Source organism: Phacochoerus africanus, chromosome 3, assembly GCF_016906955.1.
Source record: "Phacochoerus africanus isolate WHEZ1 chromosome 3, ROS_Pafr_v1, whole genome shotgun sequence".
Taxonomy (NCBI): Eukaryota; Metazoa; Chordata; class Mammalia; order Artiodactyla; family Suidae; genus Phacochoerus; species Phacochoerus africanus.
Genome location: NC_062546.1, coordinates 139,932,539 through 139,954,152, shown reverse-complemented (window position 1 = coordinate 139,954,152; position 21,614 = coordinate 139,932,539). Strand labels below are relative to the sequence as shown.

The window sequence follows — 21,614 nt, the reverse complement described above, 5'->3', positions numbered from 1 at the left end:
TTATTTCCTTCTTTTTCTTTAATTCAACTCAGACTTAGGATCTACACATTAAAAAATCGCTTAATACTTTCCTTGTCAGAAAATGGCTATAAAAAGACTCCACCACATATGTATACGGAAAGATGCTCTATTAGGGAAATGCAATTTAAAACTACAGTGAGATTTTACTACACATTAATTAGAATGGCTAAAATTAAAATGACTGATCATACAGAGTGTTGACAAGTGGGTAAGAAACTAGAAATCTCATTCATGACTGGTGGGAATACAAAAATGGCACAATCACCCTCAAAAATATTTTGGCAGTTTTTTTAAAAGTTATTCACATCTACCATGTGATCTAGCCATTCTAGTCCTAGGTATCTACCCAAATTAGAGGGGAATGTATGTCTGTACAAAGACTTGTACATAAATGTTGATAACAGCTTCATTTATAACAGCAAACCCTAGAAATAACCCAAATGTCCATCAAGAGATAAATACATAAGCTGTCATGTAGTCATTCATTGGAATACTACTTAGGGATAAACAGGAAAGAATCGATGATACACCTGCAGTATGGGCAGATTTCAAAATGATTATGATAGGTGAGAAAAGCCAGGCAAAATGAGTATGTGCTTATATGACTCCACTTGAATGAACTTTTAGAAAATGCAAATTAATCTATGGTGACAGAAAACAGGACCATGGTTTCCTATAGAGATTAAAAAGAGGGAAAGGTGGGGGAATTATAAAGGGTCTGAGGGGGAGCACCGATCGTGGCTCAGTGGTTAACGAACCTAACTACCCTCCATGAGGACTCGGGTTCGATCCCTGGCCTCGCTCAGTGGGTTAAGAATCTGGCATTACTGTGAGCTGTGGTAAAGGTTGCAAATGTGGCTCGGATCTGGCATGGCTGTGGCTGTGGTGTAGGCTGGTGGCTATAGCTCCGATTGGACCCCCAGCCTGGTAACCTCCATATGTTGCGGGTGAGGCCCTAAAAAGACAAATAAATAAATAAAGGGTCTGAGGAAGTTTGGGGGTGTAACGAATACCTTCATTATCTTGCTTCTGGCGATGGTTTTACTGGCACAAACATGTGTCAAAAGTTGCCACATTGTGGCACTCCTGCCTTGGCACAGTGGTTTAAGGATCCGGCATTGCCACAGCTATGGTATAGATCGCAGTCTGGCCCAGGAACTCCCATGTGCCTAGGATGCAGCCAAAACTAGGAGTTCAAGTCATGACTCAGAGGGTTTAGGACCTGACTTCTCTGTGAGGGTGTGGGTTCAATCCCTGGCCTCATTCAGTGGGTTAAGGATCTGGCAATGGAGTTCCTGTTGTGGTGCAGTAGAAACGAATCCGACTAGGAACCAAGAGGTTGTGGGTTCAATCCCTGGCCTTGCTCAGTGGGTTAAGGATCCAGCATTGCTGTGAGCTGTGGTGTAGGTCACAGAGCAGCTCAGATCTGGCATGGCTGTGGCTATTGTCTAGGCCGGCAGCTGTAGCTCTGATTCGACCCCTAGCCTGGGAACCTCCATATGCCATGGGTTCACCCCTAAATAAATAAATATTTAAATCAACATTTAAATCAATCAATCAATCAATAAAGTCTCTGGCATTGCCCCAAGCTGCAGCATAAGTAGCAGATTAGGCTCAGATCTGACATTGCCATGGCTGTGCGGTAGACCTCAGCCACAGCTATGATTATGCTTCTGGTCCAGGAATTTCCATGTACCACAGGTGTCGCCATAAAAAGAAAAAAAATTTTTTAAACTTACCACATTGAAAATGTGTGCAGCTTATTGTATGTCAGTTATACTTCAGGAAAGCCATTGTAAAAATAAACCAAAGGCCCCACCTCCATGTTGCTCATGTTCGAGTAAGAGAAGATGGTAGTGAGCATTTGGGACAGTGATTGTTAGGATTATACTGGACATGACCCCATAAGAATCCGGTAAAAGCTATTCACCTTCTCCCCAGAAATATGCAGACAACGTTTTGCCTATAATTTAAAGGGTCCCAAGACTAAAGACCCCAGGTTATGACACCTGTAGAATTCATCCTATTTTTTGAAGAACTCAAGCCCTTTTCAACAACTATATCTCTGAAAAAATAATCCTCTTTTTTTTTCAAAGCAAGTAAATTAATCTTATCTTCATCTCAGATGAAAGTTGAATATTCTTGGCAAGCATGGCTTTAACGTTTAGCCATTCTTCGTACAGTAAACTATAAACGTACCAGTCTATAACCTCCACCTCCTAAGTGAGGCTGCAATTTAATTGATTATGCTATTCCATGGCTTTCAGAATGAACAATAATAACACAACAATTATCAGACCCTTCCATTACCATACTGTGGTCCAGTTCATAAAGCCCGACCTGAAGGTACAGTAAGGGAAACTCAAGATGAAAATATCAATTTTATTATTACATTTTAAAGGACAGATTCAATACCCGCCACTTTACCTATTCCATACTGTTTCCCACTTTCCCATTATGCCCAGATAATAGTAATTAACTGGAATTTACCCAAATCTTGATGAGAATGGCAAGTATGTTTCTGATTCTTTGATTTCCCGTAATCTCTTCCTGCTGTATGTAAATACTACTAATACTTAATTCTGTTTAAAATTTTGATCTCAAGCATTGTTTGCTTATAAGTAACTGTAACATTCCTAAAATCTCTTCTAACTACAAGTTTTTCTTTTCACCTGGGAGCCTAATTTTGAGTGAAATGCAAAGAAAGCTATTTTATAATAGACTGGTTTTGGGAGGTCCCCATTGTGGTTCAGTGGTGACAAACCCAACTAGTATCCATGAGGATGTGGGTTCAATCCCTGGCCTTGCTCAGTGGGTTAAGGATCTGGCATTGCTGAGAGCTATGGTTTAGGTCGCAGACATGGCTCAGATCTGGCGTTGCTATGGCTGTGGTGTGGCCAGGAACTGTAGCTCCAGTTTGACCCCTAGCCTTGGAACTTCCATATGCCTCAGGTGCGGCCCTAAGAAGTAAATAAATAAATAAATAAATAAATAAATAAATAAACTGATTCTCCCTTTTCTCAAATATTTTATCATTTGTACTGTCTTAAAATTTCGATAATGGAAACACTTTCTAAGGTGACTGTACCATGTCCTCCATTTGTGGATGGAGTCTTAAGATTTCCCAGGAAGAAGACTCAGAGGCATAGATTTGCATGCAGGTGGTTTTCTGAGGATGGTTTCATGACTGACATCTGTGAGAGAGTGAAGGAAGTAGACTTTTGCAGACAGAGGCATTCAGCTACAATTGGACCACAGCAAAGGCTCCTTCTAATCCCTTAGGGAGCTGTGGTTCAAAGATGACTCCTAGTCCTGCCCTGAGACAGTGAGGCCTTGCTGCTTATTGATCAGTCATTGGTTCAGGCTGCCTTTGGGGAGAGCACCAACTTGGGATGAGACAGCACTCTTTGGCAAAGGGCATTCCCAAAGAGGGATGAGCTGAGGGTCATCAGCCACCATAACCCACTAGATGGGAGGACAGTTGCTTCATTCCTGAAGAGCAGGTCTGGGCTGCACAATACAGTATTCATGGCTGTCCCCCTGTGCACCGCATGGATCCTCCAGGAGGGGTTGGTCTTGTTCCCTAGGGAGTGGTGTGACTTCTAGTCCTCACTGCGGTAGCTGGTCTGGAGGTCACATGATGCTCACTACATCCTCCCCTACCACCCACTGTAGATTCCTTTTGTCTGGGGATCACCTATGCTAGTGTGGCTGGTTTACCTGGGGACTCACCTGGACTCTGAAAAAAATTAATGAAAACCCTCCAATCCTGGAGTTCCCATCGTGGTGCAGCGGAAACAAATCCAACTAGGAACCATGAAGTTGCAGGTTCGAGCCCTGGCCTCATTCAGTGGGTTAAGGATCTGGTGTTGCCATGAGCTGTGGTGTAGGTCGCAGATGAGGCTTGGATCTGATGTGGCTGTGGCTGTGGTGTAGGCCCTCAGCTATAGCTCCGTTTGGACCCCTAGCCTGGGAACCTCCATATGCTGTGGGTGCGGCCCCTAAAAAGCAAAAAAAGAAAAACAGCCAATCTTGGTGATTCATTGTGGATGAAATGGGGTGGAGATAGTAGAGATGAAGAGAAATAAACCATTTCAAACCTGTGTTAAAGGCAGAACTGTTGGAAACTGCAGATGGATTAGAAATAATAAGTGAAAGCAATAGCTTTCACACACAAATCCTGTGTCCCAGTTCTAGATGTGACACAGGAGGATGCTAGACTCACTTCCTTCCACAGATGCACTGAATCTATAGCTGTATGGAATAGTTTCCTCTGAAAGAAACCCCAAAGTGAACTATATATCAGGCAATGCCTATATATCAGGCAAATGAGCAAAAGACCCACCTTGAAACAGGTAGAAGGGGCACAATTTTGCCTTAAACTCCACCATTGCACCTGAGAGATGACACCCCACCCCTCGCCGCCAAAAAAAAAAAAAAAAAACCACCCATCTAGCGTTGAAATGTCCACAAGACTCACAAGACTATGGTGGACTGAGAAATAGCTGTCAGAGGACTTTGGCAAACTCACCATGGCTACACCCCAGGGCCCAGCATGTAGTGATGGATGTTAACTAGACTTACTGCAGTCATTTCATAATAGATATACACATTGAAACAATATGTTGTACATCTGAAACTAGTTTAATATTCCATATTAATTCTATCTCAATTTTTAGAAAAAGAAAAATGGCCCATCTTTTAAGTCATGGTTGCCTAGGATATTCACTTGAGATGAGCCAAGAGTTAATTAATTTGCTTTTGGAAAATAAATGAGATTACTGCTTAGGAAACATATTTGTAGAAATTCTTGTAAGGTATGAATAATTCTCCTATAGGATCTTAGAACCTTCTATATTGACACTATGTGTCCGGCATGAGGAACAAAGCAGTGAACAGACAGATTAAAGTTCCTACACCCTTAGGAGCTCATATTCCTCGGGGCGGGGTGGGAGGTGATAAGCGAAAAGCCACATCCAAAATTTCATAAATAGCATTTGCAGTGATGATAAATGCTGTGGAAAAAAAAAAAATCCGGGTAAGGAACTAGAGAGTAGAGCTGTGGAGGGGTGTTGATCGGGTAGCCAGGGACATGTGAGCAGCCACTTGGAGAGAGAGGAGCAGTCACAGAGAAGCAGCATTTCTGGCGGAAGAATGGCAGGTAGAGAGGGTCTGGGGTTGTGGGGGGAGCCTGCTTTGAAGGCTCAAGGGGCAGCACCAAGGCTTTTGTGTCTGGAACAGGGGCAGCAAGAAAGAAAGCTGAGGGATGAGGTCAGACCTGGGCCAGGAGGCCAACTCCTTGTGGAGACTCTTGTTTTTCCTCTGGGTGGGAAAGCTATCACAGGGGTTTGAGTAGAAAAGTCACCTGGTCTGAGTGCATGTTGGAAGGCGCATCTGACTGCGGGGTGGGGGCTAGACCTGAGGGACTGGGGTGGAAGCAGGTTACTATAGGATTCTTAAGGCGATGATGGCGGCTGCATTTGTGCTGGAGCCCTGGAGGCACTGAGAAGTCAGTTTCTGTGCACTATTTAAGCACTTTGTTATTAACTCAGTGTTCAAAACAGCCCTGTCGGGCACTACCATTAACATCCACATTTTACAGATGTATAACCTCATGTACCAACAGGCTAAGGAACCTTGCCCAGGTTCACAGGGCCACACAGGAGGATTTGAACCCAGGCGCTCTGGCTGGAGAATTCAGGCTCTCGCACGCTGTGCTACATTTCATGGACATAAGAGCCTGGAGATTTAGCAGAGATAATAAGGGAAATCTCTTTCCTTTTGTCCCAAATAGAGTGCTAATTAGCCATAATTTTGCATTAGTGTTATAGCAGTAACCACGAGACACTCACCCTCCTAGCATCTCCTTTTCTCCTTACTTATTAGAGCTTGGATTCTCTTTTGACACCCATGTCTCTGTCTTTCTTTGCAGTCTCACGCTGTTTTCTCCAACAGTGCAATGTACAGGGTGTGTCTTTGAGTAAAACAATATTGTGATGTTATCATCTTGTCAGGTTACCTGGGTCTGCACTTTTGTCTGTCTCACAATTTCCTCCAGGGGAATATATCAGACTTGGTGTTCATTTGGCGTGCTTTTGCTTGAGAATAACTTGAATTAAGTAAATTAAGTCACCTCCGTCAGAACATCAGTGCTAGATGAGATTGTTGTGAAATACACTGGTATGTGGGGCAGAAAAGTGGATCTTTTCACTAATCACTCAGAATACAAACACAGGCTGTTAAACAGTCATTATCTAACTGTTACTTTCCGAACTGTCAAGGTGTAGAGAATCCGAGGGTTACAAAGAGTTTATAGAGAAAGCAGTGTCTGGAGAATGCCCGACTCAGTTTGCCAGGGAAATGTCAGCTCTGCTGCCTTGTCTCTGATGGATTAGCCCCAGGACAATCTTATTGCCTTCTCTGTTTAAATTCAGGGAGGTACAGGGCATCAGTGTCTTTTTCCATGTGGTTCTTAATGATGTTATTACAGCTTCATAAAGTACAATACTTACCGTACCTGAGACCAGATGTTATCCTAAAAAGCAAATAGAAACTTCTCAAGCCTGCAGTGTGACACAGGGACAAAAAAATATCAAGAAACAGATGGTTCACACTAGAGGGCCACAGTCTCTCTGGGGCCTTGGTGAGTATTATGTCTTGTGTGGCCAAGAGACAGAAAGTGCACAGATCCCAAAAAGAGTGGACTGGGGAGGAGAGCAGGTTCAAGTTCAAGGAATAAAACAGAGTCTTGATCAGAAACTAGGGCAATGAGCTTTATTGGAAAAAGCCGGTTGGGATCAGAAATGCAGTGAGGACCATGCTTAGTAAGCAGGGTTCAGGAGCCCCATATTTGGGGGGGAAACTAGAGGTTTTTTTCTTTTTTTTTGGTCTTTTTTCCTTTTCGAGGGCCGCACCCGTGGCATATGGCGGTTCCCAGGCTGGGGGTGTAATCGGAGCTGTAGCTGCCAAGCTTATGCCAGAGCCACAGCAACGCAGGATCCGAGCCGCATCTGCAACCTACACCATAGCTCACGGCAATACCGGATCCTTAACCCACTGGGCAAGGCCAAGGATCAAACCCACAACCTCAGGGTTCTTAGTCAGATTCATTAACCACTGAGCCACGACGGGAACTCCAAACTAGAGTATCTTAAAACACGAAGCTGTCAGCACTACTTGAGAAGCTCTAAGGTAACAACCAGCCCTAGCCAGCCCTTCCTCTCAGCTCACGTTCCAGGTAAGGAGCGTTTTTATTTTAGAAATCCAGGTGCACAGTCAGGAGAAGGGAGAAAACAGTGACACCCATCTTTTTAATGAGCATTGCTACTGGAAGAGAAATTAGCATCACCCTGAATTTTATGTGATGTCAGTTAAATGGAAGTATTTTATAGCACTTTACAACAAATTAGAATCAGCTAAATTGAAAATAAGCCTAGCAGCTGGGATAAGTAATCAGGTAAGTGGCCAGTTTTGCTATTTTTGCTTTTGAGCAGAAGACAGAATTTGAATTTCTAATGTCCCCAAGGTGTAGGAATCACACTTGGGGACCATGGTTGCTGGGGTGATTGCTTAAGATGCTGGTGGCTCAGTCTTGCCCTCCAGGCTACAACTTGTTTAGCCCTACTCCTTGGAAATTGGCGCTAGCACAGATGCATGTCCACCAAAGAGAGGGCTGTGAATTAATGTAGGATGGAGCTCTGCTTTTGGCAGAATTATAGAGCAGACTGGAAATAGATGACCCAGAACAAGGCAGTAAATCACCCCCATTAACTGAGACTCTCTAATGAAAGGGCTGAAATTCATATGAAGACTTTATGGCCACTCATGAAATCAGTCCAAGTCAGAGGAACTATTAGAACACTTTTATGCTTTAAGAAAATGGTGACTGTGTCCAGTTGCTGCAATTTGCATATAGTCAGAATGCCCTGACACAGCGAGTACTGGATTTCACTGGGCAGAATTTCACAGCAGAGCTTTTTCCTCCATGAGCCAATGTTTCTTACATGGATTACTGAGTTTAGTGTCTGAGATAAGTTCAGAGAACTCTCAAGGAGACCCAAAGAAGCTTGGTGATGATAACTAGACTGAGGTTGGTAGCCCAGGATGCATACCTGGTATGTGTAAGAGTTTGCTTGTGGGGGCAAAAAAAAAAAAAAAAAAAAACCAAGAGGGGTGAAAGATAACGCTGAGTGGGGGAGAGGGGTGTTAACAAAAATGACACTTTGCAGATCACTCAGAATGGAAGGATTAAGAGGGCAGTAGATGAAGATAAAATAGTGCTTGAAATTATGGTTTATGAAGAGAAAAAGGTCACAGTGAAGATACAATTTTCATTTTTTTTCTCCTCCACAGCAGATGGATTAAATGAAATAAACTAATCTGCCAAAAATCCATGTATTTAGGTAGTTTTTAGTCAACCTTAGAAAAAAATAAAATTTGCACAGATTTTCTTTCTACTTGAAACACTTTTTTAAAATGGTTACTATTTTTTCTTCCTGTTTCTTCTTAAAATGCATAACTTTTCAGATGCCTAGTTAGTGAAGCAGCAGGGGATTTTCCTCAAGAAAAATTATAATGATAGAGACTTTCTCCCCTAATTTCTTCAGTAGTAACTTCGCTCCCCCTGAACCATAGCACTTGACTTTGAGTGCATTGTACTTTATAGACTTAGATGTGGAAAGAGCGGGGTGTTAAATTTCCATCTGCATCTCCTCTTGAGAATTCTGCTCATAAAGAGTACCCTATGCCGGAAAGGCTGACTTCTCTACAAGAGCATCAAATACATCATGGCACCACAGAGAGCAGGGCGGGTCTCTGAGCCTGGTTCATGCTAAAAACACAGCTTCACTATTTAAGCTCCAGACTGTCAGCCTATAGTGCTTCACCCCGTTCAGCTGACTGTGTGTTGCTCAAGGTGGTATTTCCCTGCTTTGACAGATCCTTCTGCTCTAAAAGCACTAAAACATATGCCTGAGTCATGGAGGTGATTATCCACTGTATGTTGTTGCTTTGGTGAAAATGGATGCAGAAAATTGAGTGGGTTTATAGGGATAGAAGTTCAAATGCGCCGACCTATTATTTCCAAAGAAACAGGTCTGTGCAAATATTTCCCCTCTCTGTTTTGTACCACCCTCTCCTGGCTAGTAGGTTTCTTAGGCATGCGTATTGAGAAAAACCAGGGAGCAGAAACACTGGGGGCTACTCTCATTTCTACTTCCCATTAGAAAGTAATTTCTCATTTTAGTGTATAAAATGTGGGGTCAATTTATAGTGATTCAGATGTGCTGAAGATGTAGGTTGTTGTAGAAAATGTCTTTATGAGTACTTTGGTCATTTATATAGACTGTAATGTCTGTAAAAGAAATGATTTTGCAGGTTATTGCATCATTAGTCAAATTTTCTGAATCACTGATGTGGAAATCCAGTGTTACTAGAAATAATTTTGGATGCTTTTTCTCCATGTTTGTGTTTTACAGTGGCTGCTAATTTACAGAAGATTGTAGATGATCCCAAAGCTTTAAAAACATTGACATTTAAGTTGGTAAGTGGAACGTTATGGAAAGAAGGTAAATATTTTGCCATGCCGTTCCATCAAGGAGTAATAATATATTAACTTGTTTCCTAATGCTGTTTTGGGGGCCTTTGTGGGAGGGATCCATTTTGCATTCATCATTTGCCTGGTCAACATTTGGGAACATTTCTGATGGTGATGGGAAATTTCATGAGCATAGCTCGTTCTTTTACCATCACATCTTTTAGAGTGGCCATTTGAAAATTCTTGAAGCCGGTACCATTTTGCTTCCAGTTTGTATGGCGACTTCACTGTAAAGACAAAATGAAATTGAGTTCCTAGCAACACTCTTAATAAAGCTTTCCTGAAGCAACAGCCAAGTGGTTCTAACTTTTAAAAATTGAGGCCAGTTGTTGTGGAAATGGTTTAAGTAGTTGGAAGTGATTGTAGAACAGCTCACTGAAGGCTAGTGAACAAAGACAACATCTTAGCTCTACATTTCAAATTACAATAACAGAGTCCCGTGGAGAGGAGGTATTGGAGTAGTTTTTCTGCACGAGTAGATTTTAAATTTAAGAACGAGGGTGGCCACAGAGGTATAGATATTGAGAGCATTCTGGGCTCCTCGTGAAATCAGGAGACCTTGATCATGGCCAGAAATGGTGAGACTTCGACATAGTCAAAAGTGACTATTTTTCTGAAAGTTTTTGCAAACAGTACATTAAGTGACTTACTTTTAAGCTATAAATTAATCCTATCAAGGGCCAGTCCGAATGCTGCAAGCAATTTAAGATCTAGATGACCAGCACTTTGCTGTGCAGAACATATATTGATGATCTGTCTTTTTTTCTCGTGAAAATTTAGTGGAAAATATGCACAGCCAAAAAGTGCTAAATGATTAGTTACAGTAAATGTTAGCCTAGTGCTAATTAACTTTCTGGGTCTTGCTTCTCATCTCATTTCAGATGGCCAGGCTGAGTGATAAAAGAAAAACACAAAGATTTTCATAGAAAGAATTTATCTGAAGAAATTCATTTTGTTTTGATAATAAAAGGACATTTTAGTCAGACACAGAGTGATAAATTTAACAAATTGAAAAAATTATCTAGCTTGGGACTCTTCTGTCACCTCTGTTATGTTTCTAATTCTCCTGCATCTTTGTAAACATGTTTTGTGTATATGAAGATATATTGATGAGAAAATGGCACCCTGTGCCTGCATTTGAAGCCAAGATTAATGTGTTTCAATTCATTGTTTTACATTGCAAAAAGGAAGTTACAAAAATCAGAACACTTTCCTTATTTTGAATATATAAACTACGAGATAAGGGATTAAAACTTTCTGGTTTATTCCCCTTGTCTCTAAACTTGCTTAACCATAAAACTGGAGTAGCAATACTGCTAAAGGTTTTGTAAAAAACGCCCACTCTCCCGTTCCTAGATAAGCAGTAAGACTGGTGGGGAAACTCTCCCCATCTCCCCTTCTCATCACTTTCTAGCTCCCTGGAGTCCCCTCTCTTGAGTCTCTCCTCCCTTTCATCCCCATTTCTAGCTCCCTCCCTGGTCAGACTTCCTTTAAGTTCTGCTTTACCTTGCTTTATGCCCCCCACTCCACCCCCACCCCGCCCCGCTCCATTCATTCTTCTTTCTCTAGTCCTGGCTCCTACTTTCATCTGGATGTGCTGTTCCCTCTTAGTAAAATATCCTTCTCTCCCAGCTGTTCCAGGCCAGCTGTGTCACACCAGCACCTCCACATGTTCCAATTTTCTGCTTACATTTCACTTCTCCAACAAACTTTTTCTGACATCCAGTCCTGGCCTCAGTGCTCCTCCTGTATTCTCTCCCCCCAAAGGTTGTATTATATTAAAAGTGTGTAGAATCTGGAGTTCTCATCGTGGCGCAGCAGAAATGAATCCGACTAGGAACCATGAGGTTGTGGGTTCGTTCCCTGGCCTCGCTCAGTGGGTTAAGGATCTGGCGTTGCCGTGAGCTGTGGTGTAGGTCACAGATGGGGCTCGGATCTGGCATTGCTCTGGCTCTGGCATAGGCCAGCAGCTGTAGCTCTGATTAGACCCCTAGCCTGGGAACCTCCATGTGCCATAGGTGCAGCCCTAAAAAAAAAAAAAAGAAAAAAAAAGAAAAGAAAAGAAAGAAATTGGGTGGAATCTTAATCATGTTTCTCATAAGTGCGGAGACTCCAGGTGGGCAGAGATTTCTGTCTTGGATCCCCTGCACATAGCAGGGACTCAGTCACGCACGTATGGAAATAACACGAAGCTCATTCAGGAAAACTTCTGCCATCGTTATTTATTTTTCCTTTACATTTGTTTGGATCCCTAGAAAATAATTAGGATTGTGATTTCTGCTTCATGCCCTCTTTTTACAGAGTCTTTTAAAATTCCTTGGCCTTGCCTGCAGAAACGAGAATCATTGCTGTTTCTTGTGGCCCCACCATTGCCACGGCAGTGCATAGGGGTTTTATTTTATTAACTTTGTCAGTTAATTTAGTCCTCATGATCCCAGTAGATAGTGAAGCCACTGGGTCCATTTTATGTCTCGAGAGTCGGAGGCTCTGTGGGTTAATTTGCTCAGGAGCACACAGTGCAAGGGCTACAAATTCAGTTCTGTTCCAGCATCAGAGCTCTCAGCGCTCAACAGCTAGCTACTTAGTCTTAGAGGCAGGACCCTGCGCTTTATGATTTTAGACTTTTCTCTTTGTGGATTCACCCTTTGGGATAACTGGATATGCTTACACTGGCTTAGACTAGATCTTCTTTTTTCCTTAAGCAGAGTGAGTAATATTGGTCTGTCTGGCTCAGGACCCCTGCAAGAGAAGCTGTACAAATGTCTTTTTCCCCCTATAGCTTGAGAATGTAGTAATGTATGGCATTCCCAGTAAAGGTAAAGATGTTAAATAAAGCCAAACTCCGGAGTGATCTTCTATTTCTGTCACTTAACTCTCCATCCAGCCCTGGTTAGAACCTGGGGTTTGGTTGTCAGTTGCTAAACAGTTTGAGATCCACTTGACAAGAGCTCATTGGAACTGCTTCTCGGCTTAATCTTCTATAGGACACTAACATCCTGGTAAAACTGCAGAAATCCAAATGCACTTGGCTTCATCAGTTTGGTTATTTTATTGAAGAATAAAAGATCAAAGTATTTCAGGAGCGTTTTTCCTCCTAACCTGCTGTTGCTCATAGTCCTTTTATCTCTCTGCTGTTTATCATTTTAATCTCAGTGCATTCTTTGCTTCTAAAGGAGAAAGTTGTCTAAAGAAGAGTTGTTAGTACTATGGTTCTTCATTTGACTCCCCAGTGGTTTTGCTCAAGGAACAGTGGGAACACTGTAAAAAATGACTAATGTACCCCAGTTTACTGCAGCACTGTTTACAACAGCCAGGACATGGAAGTAACCTAAATATCTATCAACAGAGGAACAGATAAAGATGGTACATATATACAATGGAATACTACTCATTCATAAAAAAGAATGAAATGTCCTAATGTCCTAATTGTTCTTAGTGCAGCCTGGGCTTTGGCAACTTTGAAAGCACCCCCTGGGGATTCCAGTGTTTAGCCCAGGCTGGGAAGCACTCTATATGTAGAGAGCTCATTCTCCAGTCTCTTTCCTCTCCCAGCACCCATCACTCTGAGAAATACTTAGTTCAGGTTTGAGAAGGTAACTCTTTATCTTGTCTGTCTGCTTATATAAGTAACACAATGGCCTGAGCAGCAAGGGTACTGGTTATTTAAAGAAGTATACCTACTTTTTTTTTGTTTTTCTCTGCCCAGTGTGATCTTTAGCTTCATTTGACAGGTAATAAGTATGTTGGCTTGGCTGAGAGCAAGGAGATCAGAAACCTTGGCACTTTGAACAAAGTGGTTCAGGCATAGAGGGCATTTCAGCTCAAGCAGTATGTGCTTCAGGTTTAACATTTAAGTATGGTTTTATTGTTGTAAGTCTTCATAATTTTTTTTTTCAGTTTTATTGGAGTATATTTGAGTTACAATGTTGTATTAGTTTCAGGAAAGTGAATCAGGTATACATATATCCATTCCTTTTTCCCCATATAGGTTATTACAGAATATTGAGTAGATTTCCCTGCACTATACAGAAGAAGGTCCTTGTTATTTATTTTTTGTATAGTATTGTGTATATATTAATCCCATGCTCCTAATTTATCCCACCTCTTTCTGGTTTCCCCTTTGGTAACCATAAGTTTGATTTCAAAATGTGTGTTTGTTTCAGTTTTATAAGTAAGTTCTTTTGTGTCATTTTTATTAGATTCCACACATAAGTGATATCATGATATTTGCCTTTCTCTGACTTACATCCCTTAGTAGGATAATCTCTAGGTCCATCCATGTTGCTGTAAATGGCATCATTTCATTCTTTTTTATGAATGAGTAGTATTCCATTGTATATATGTACCATCTTTATCTGTTCCTCTGTTGATAGATATTTAGGTTACTTCCATGTCCTGGCTGTTGTAAATAGTGCTGCAGTAAACTGGGGTACATATGTCTTTTCAGACTTTGCTTTTTTCTAGATAAATGCCCAGGAGTGGGACAGCTGGATCATATAGTATTTCTTATTTAGTTTTTTAAGCAACCTCCATACGGTTCTCCACAGTGACTGCTCTAATTTATATTCCCACCAATAATGTAAGAGAGTTCCATTGGAGTTCCCGTCGTGGCACAGTGGTTAATGAATCCGACTAGGAACCATGAAGTTGTGGGTTCGATCCCTGGCCTTGCTCAGTGGGTTAAGGATCCGGCGTTGCCATGAGCTGTGGTGTAGGTCACAGATGTGGCTTGGATCCCACGTTGCTATGGCTCTGGCATAGGCTGGCAGCTACAGCTCTGATTAGACCCCTAGCCTGGGAACTTCCACATGCCGCCAGAAGCAGTCCTAGAAAAAGACCAAAAAAAAAAAAAAAAAAAGAGGGTTTCCTTTTCTCCACACCCTCCACAGCATTTATTTATAGACTTTTTGATGATGGTGTGAGCTGGTACTCATAGTAGTTTTGATTTGCATTTCTCTAATAATTAGTGATGTTGAGCATCTTTTTGGCCATCTGTCTTCTTTGGAGAAATATCTGTTTAGCTCTTGTGACCATTTATACATATGCCATTATATGTCATTACATATATGCCGTGTATTTATGGCTGCATGAGCTGTTTGTATATTTTAGAGATTAATCCCTTGTTGGTCCCTTCATTTGCAAAGATTTTCTTCCATTCTGTGGGTTGTCTTTTCATTTTGTTTATGGTTTCCTTTGCGTGCAAAGCCTCTTAAATTTAATTAGGCCCCATTTGTTTGTTTTTATTTTTGTTACTCTAGGAAGTGAATCAAAAAAGATATTGTTGCAATTTATGTCAGAATGTTCTGCCTATGTTTTCCTCTGAAAGTTACATAGAATCTGGCCTTACATTTAATTCTTTAATCCATTTTGAGTTTATTTTTGCCCATGATATTAGAGAATGTTGTGATTTCATTTTACATGTAGCTGTCCAATTTTCCTAGCACCACCTGTTGAAGAGCCTTTTTCTCCATTCTCTATATATTCTTGCCTCCTTTGTCAATGATTAGTTGCCCATGTCATAAATGTTCCTCATTTTTTAATTTGCTGCCTCATAGTTTTGTAAAGTAGGTAAGTCTTGCTGCTTTCAATGTGGAATTTTTGAAGTTGCTTTAGTGAAAATATAAAATATTTTATTTGTCTTTGAAGATAAAATACCAATTGCAAGTACAGTTTCCCCTTGAAACATGGACTTGAACTGCAGGGATCCAGTGAGATGTGTATTTTTTTTCAATAAACCCCTCTGACATTGCAGTAACTATCCTGGTTAGTTGAATCCCAGGATACAGAAGAACCAGTTTTAGGGAAGGCCAAATAGAAGTTATATGAGGATTTTGACTGCTTGGGGAGTTGGCATTCCCAACCCCTGCATCGTTCAAGGGTCATCTCTACATGTAATTAACATCCAAGTGATACACATTACTCAAGCAGTATGGATTTTAGTTACTGAAAGTTTAATAACTGCATTGCAGATAGCAATTTTATAAGCATTTTGGTAATTAATGATTAAAGAACCTTATTTTTAGAGACCTTCAGCTTAGGTGAATTTGGAGGCTGATGACTACAGTGACATTTCCCAAAGTACAGGTAAAACCAGGATTGAAATGATAGAAAAACTATCGGCGTATTGACTTTCTACCCCTCCTGAAACTGTCAGTTCAAAAGGTCCCTGTAATAGCTCTGTCTCCTGTTCAGTCTGAAATAATGATTCTGCGAGTGTGGTCCCCAGATGGATAGTGTCTGCTTCACCTGGAAATTGGAAACTTGATAAAAATGTGCGTTCCAGGGCCCCACTCCAGGCCTAAGGAATCAAAATCTCAGGGGAATGGAGCACAGGAAGATGTGACTTTCTCCAAGTGATTCTGATGCTGAAGTTTGGGAACCACTGCTCCAAAGGAAACAGGTTCACACTTTGGGGAGCACCAGGGTAAAACAGAGGTTCTCAAATTCTGCTGAACCTTTGAATCACCTGGGGAGTTCAGAAAATCCCAGGACACAGCCCAGACCAATGCAAACACAATCTCTGGAGTGGACATGTCAGGGGTGTGTCTTTGAGCTCTTCAGGTGGTTCCAAAGGGTACCCAGGCTGGCGGTGGAAGGTTGCCAGACAAGCACATCTTCAGCTCCTCCATGGGACGCAGGCCCCACCCAACTGGTCTGGCAGGAGGGATGCATCAGTGGGGGTTTTCAGGAATTAGATCACGGGCACACTAGAGTGTAAGCAGTGAGGCTGCGGTATCACGCTAAGTTCCTGCTTACGTGTTCATTTTCCTTTGAAGCAGAGATTAGCAAAATGTGAGTCCCGAACTTCTGGGGTTCCTCGAGACCCTTTTAAGGGATCCCAAATGTTAGAACATTTTGTAATAATACTAAAACGTTACTTGGCCTTTTCCATCGTGTTGACATTAGTGTAAAAGCCATTGTGGTTAAAACTACTCCTGTTGGCACAAATCAGGGCAGGAACATCAAACCATACTAGTAGCCCATTGTCTTCAGGGCTCTCATTCCATCACTCAGTAAAGAACATTTAAAACATAAGTGACACTGGCTTAAATCCCCACCTGAGAACACATCCTTTTAATATTCTGCATGAGACAGATGGGAAGCATTCTTTCAGTCCTGAAGCACCACAGTCAATCTCCAGGAAAAGCCTTAATGAGATGGTTCAAATTGTGAGCCCAACTAGCCATTGTTTTTCATGGAATGCCACTTTGGGAAGAACAACTGACAAACACTAGCTATTCGGACTAGGAATTTGGCAGACCTTTTTTTCATACTGAACCAAGTAAACCTAACACCTCAAGGAAAACAACTGACAATATTGTCAATAAGAAAGCTCTGCTTTCAAGCAAAAATAGGACTTTAGAAAACGTGTATCTGCCACTGTAAGCCTGACAGACAACTACCCCCCACCCCCCTAGTACCTGAAGGCTTTTCTGATGTTGGTGATGGTTAATAGTCATCAACAGTTGGGAGGTTCACATAGCTCAGTGATGCTAAAAAAAGATCCATTCAGGAGTTCCCGTTGTGGCTCAGTGGTCCGACTAGGAACCATGAGGTTGCGGGTTTGATCCCTGGCCTTGCTCGGTGGATTAAGGATCCGGCATTGCTGTGAGCTGTGGTGTAGGTTGCAGACGCGGCTCGGATCCCACATTGCTGTGGCTCTGGCATAGGCCAGCAGCTACAGCTCTGATTTCCTAATCTGGGAACCTCCATATGCCATGGGTGTGGCCCTAAAGACAAAAAAAAGAATAAAAAATCCATTCAAAGTGCAGAATAGACCAATGGATTTTAATACAACAGTCATAAAAAGTTGATTTCACATCCAACATTGCAGCTAAGCTTTAAGAAAATACTACTTGCCAAGTTTTGGTATAGTAACAAATGATGTCCACAATTATCTGAACGGGCTACTAAAATACCCATCCCTTTTCCAGCTGCATACTTGTGAGAGCCTTGTTCTTCTTTATATACTTAGAGAAAAAACAGAGCAATAGCGCGAAAATAGTTGCAGGCGTGACGATCCAACCATCTCCTATTATAATAGCAAGACATTAAATAGCCTGGCAAAAACTGGAAAGCAGTGCCACTTCTCAGATTTTTGCTTCGGGAAACCATGGTTGTCTTTCATGAAGATTTTATTTGTTAGCATGCCATGGAGTTGTTTTTGTTAGGTTTAAGGAATTAGTACTTTAGAAATATTTTCTAAGACAGTATACTATAACCTACATAAACATATTTTATGTTTCTAAATATGTTTAGTACTTTACTATAGGTAAATTTTTTTTAATTGAGTCAGTACAATAAATATAACCCACATAGGCATAAGTGTATGGCATTCTTGATAAAGTCTGAGAACTGGTGCTTTAAAGAGTCTCTGTTCCCTTTTCTCTCAATTTTAGCGACCTTTGCATGTTGCCCTCATTAGCATTTTGGTGGCCACAAGAAGAACAAGGACTCAGCCTTAAGAGAGAGCTAGTGAGATAGTCAGGGGAGGGAGGGCTGAGTGCCTTGAAGCAAAGCTAAACCTCCTGGCCTGGTGCCTCTTTGCCAAGAAGCAGAACACAGGATGGGATGGGGACTCTTATGTCAGGTACTCACATAATCACTGGCTTGATGGCCCCTTTTCATTATCAGTTCTCATGCCCATCACTCTTCACTAGAAAGATTTAAGGTTTTATTTCTAGTCTTTTTAACCTCCCACTATTCACATCCCCTAATTTCTGATGTCGCTTGCAGATACACTGATGTGCTTCACACTTGCTAGCCTGACCTTTTTGTCAGCAGCGGCAGCAGCTTGACCTGAGATGTTTGTCAGTTGTCTACACAGTTTATCTCTGTCCCTGTCAATGGGCTGAGTAAATGACATTGTTGGGGACATCTCCAAGGAGGAAAGGTTTAAGAAGATAGATCAAGAAATGGTAGGAGGAGAAAATTGGTAGGGTGGTAAATATAAGCAGCCCGGGCACAACAAGCACCTACCAGAAAACCTCTTAGCTGAAATGCCATCTTAAGCCAACACTGCTTTGTTAACAGTGAAAAGGAAAGGAGCGTTTCTGATCTTTCTGCCCCTGGCAGTGCAAACAATGAAAACTGTACTTCAGTGAACATCTTATCTGTCAAGTGAAACTAGAGACATCATTAGACAAGCTTCAAGTAAATTATTTCACTGTTAATATTCCTACTCCTTAGGCTGTGGATTTTCTTATATAAGCATAACTGCTCACACTGCATGTTATTTTAAGGATAATTACTTTAAAATATTCAAGTTATATGTTCTAATTAGCTGCTTATTTTAAGGGAAAATGCTGGGGTTGGCAAAGGGCTGGGTGGATGTACTGTTTCTCTGGAGCAGGGCTTAAGCAGATTCACTGTAATGATTGGAAGGGGCTTTTTACCACGGGAAACTGTTTTGACAATAACTTATAGCAGAAATTGGGCCAAGAAAAGGTTTGTACAGCCCTTTGGTAATTAATTGCTGATTCCCAGGCATTCAACATTTTTTCACCCCATTTGTGGTACTTACGTAACTCTGGTTCTGATTGATGCTTCATGGGGTGAAGAGGCAGCTTGGAATGGTGATCTGTGTGCATGTGTAGGAGAGGGAGGTCAAAAAGAAGAATCCATTGTGAATTAGGACCAGTGCGAGGTTTGATGGGTAATGGCTTATTTCCAGTTTCTTTGGGTTTTGACATGATAATGGATTTGGCACAAGATAACTTAGGCGGATTTTAGGCAGTACATAGGTCTTAGATTATTACTAATTCTGTTAGGGGAAAAAAAAATGTTCTAGCAAGTTCCCTATAAAAATAAAACTACTCACCAGTATTGCAACAGAAGTTGTCCATCATGACCCGTTCCACTACTTAACGACCACTTTTTTTTTTTTCTGGCCATTTGACAGAGGAGATGATTTTGGTGAAAAACAAACCACCCTTGAGGGGCCTGTTAGGGCTCTTTTGCTCATTTGCAGAATACTCTTTTTAAAAAGGCACTCCCGAGTTATTGAGGATGTTCATGTCCCTTCCTGGCCGTCCTGGGTTCATCAGCAGCAGCAGTGGTGGCATTTTCACTAGTAACCAGTCCCTTCCCCTGTCTGCCATACTTTGTGGCACAGTGACCAGGTTTCTCAGATCGTTCAGACCCCAGAGTCACTGAAGAGAGCCATCAATCCTTAGAAGGCCTCCTGGAAGAGATGGGATGCCTGGGCTTGGGTCTGCCTTCCTGTGAACAGGTCTGTAAAAAACCAGTAACAAGGGACCAACTGGCATTGAGGGTTTTTCTTTTTTTCCCTTTCCAGGCTTCTGGCTGTGATGGGTCGGAGATCCCTGATGAAGTGAAGCTGATTGGGTTTGCTCAGTTGAGTGTCAGCTGATGTCTGTCTCTTGATGTCGCCCTGATCTGTCACTCTTCCCCTTGCCACGCCCCCCAACCCTCCTCCCTCCCTCTGTCCACTTCCTCCCATCCCCCAGCAAAATCAACAGGATTGTGAAGAGGCCGGTTTCAACATAAGGGGATAAAAAAAAAGAATTTTTTTTTAAACTTAAACAACACTGAGTTCTGCTTTATTCTTTAGCAACCCACAGTATGAGAACAAGCAATTGCCACAGCTGCACGACTGTTGCTCATTTTTCCAAAAGCTATTTAATATCCTCAGCAATCAATTTGGATATCCCTTAAGAGAAAAGAATCTGAAACACACTCAGGTGGTCCTATTTATTGGCAACAAAAGGAATTTTTTCTATTGGAAGCCTGTTTCTTCTCTCATTATTGTTCTTTCTGTTCTAATACTTTAATTGTACATCTGACAATACTGCCTCTTATGTTGTATTTAGAAATTAATATACTTATAAAATTAAGATTTATTAGCCAAACTTGAATTCTAGTTTTAAAACTGACTGTGAATTTTATTTTTCATATATTTATGCATTACATACATTAGCTATAAGGAAAAAAAAGTTTTTGATTATATGCTTCTTGCAGTTACTCTCTTGTTATTTAAACAAAAAAGTTTCAGGTCTATCTTTGGAGTATTTATAACTTCTGATTTTTGAAATGACTGAATTAGGAACTAGAATGCTTACTCTTTCGGTTTACCTAAAAACCAGTCCACAATCTGATTGTCTCTTGGGAAAGGGAGGTGCCTTGCAAAAAACACTTTCATATTAAGAATGTGCCTGAGGCTGCTTTACTCTGGAATAGTCTCAGATCTAAAATCTCCTTTACATAACGTGGCATATGTAAGTTTTGCTTCACCAGAACTGTTTAGAATGCTATTTCAAATGTTGCCATTCTCTTAGATTTGCTAATTATGTACCCACCTCTGATTTGACTCCTCCTGAAATGATAGGATCTGTCGTTCCAAAGGTGATAAACTTGAAATTACCGGAATCCGTGTTTTACTTGAAATTCTGCAGAATACCCAGATGGAGTGAAAAATAATAGAAAGGGTTTTGTGCAATGACTAAAAAGGTAAAACACTGTTAAGTTTCAAGAATAAATACTTTCAACCTCTGCTTGACTATATATTATGGAATAGTAACCTTTTAGGATTTTCAAAATTGGCGTCTAAAACTTTCAAGGGAGGTGGCTCCCAGATGGTACCATTTGCTCTTTCCTGGCTAACCCTAGATATGGCAGCTCTTTAATGTACTTCAAAAAGCAGATATATATTACTAAGGAAAAAAAATTATTTATAATTGCCTTGTCATAATTGTTAAGGTGTTCTAGAGCCATTTGCATACAATTTAATGTAATTTCATTCCATTCTATTGTTTACACACCGATTACTCGAAGATGACTGCAAAGGTAAAAGGAAAATAAAAGTGTATTATTGCACAAAAGTAATAGTGTCCCATTGTTTCATTCCTCCTCTAGATAGTATCTGCATTGCTGCAGTGATATTTAGCGCTTTCATAAAATACCTAGTAAGAATGAGCTGGCAAAAAGTGCCCCAGAGGAAGACGAAGGCATCCATCCAGTCTCAGAGAATCTGGTTTGA

At 41.2% G+C, this 21,614-nt stretch overlaps 1 protein-coding gene across 1 annotated transcript in view; it reads left to right on the top strand.

Moving 5' to 3' along the window:
• Positions 1-21,127, top strand: part of STK39 (serine/threonine kinase 39) — a 306,680-nt gene extending 285,553 nt beyond the window's left edge. The window contains exons 17-18 of the mRNA XM_047772806.1: positions 9,498-9,562; positions 19,914-21,127. Coding sequence (XP_047628762.1) covers positions 9,498-9,562; positions 19,914-19,988 — 140 coding nt within the window. The 3' untranslated portion in view covers positions 19,989-21,127. The remainder of the gene's footprint in view (positions 1-9,497; positions 9,563-19,913) is intronic.
• The last annotated feature ends 487 nt before the right edge of the window (positions 21,128-21,614 follow it).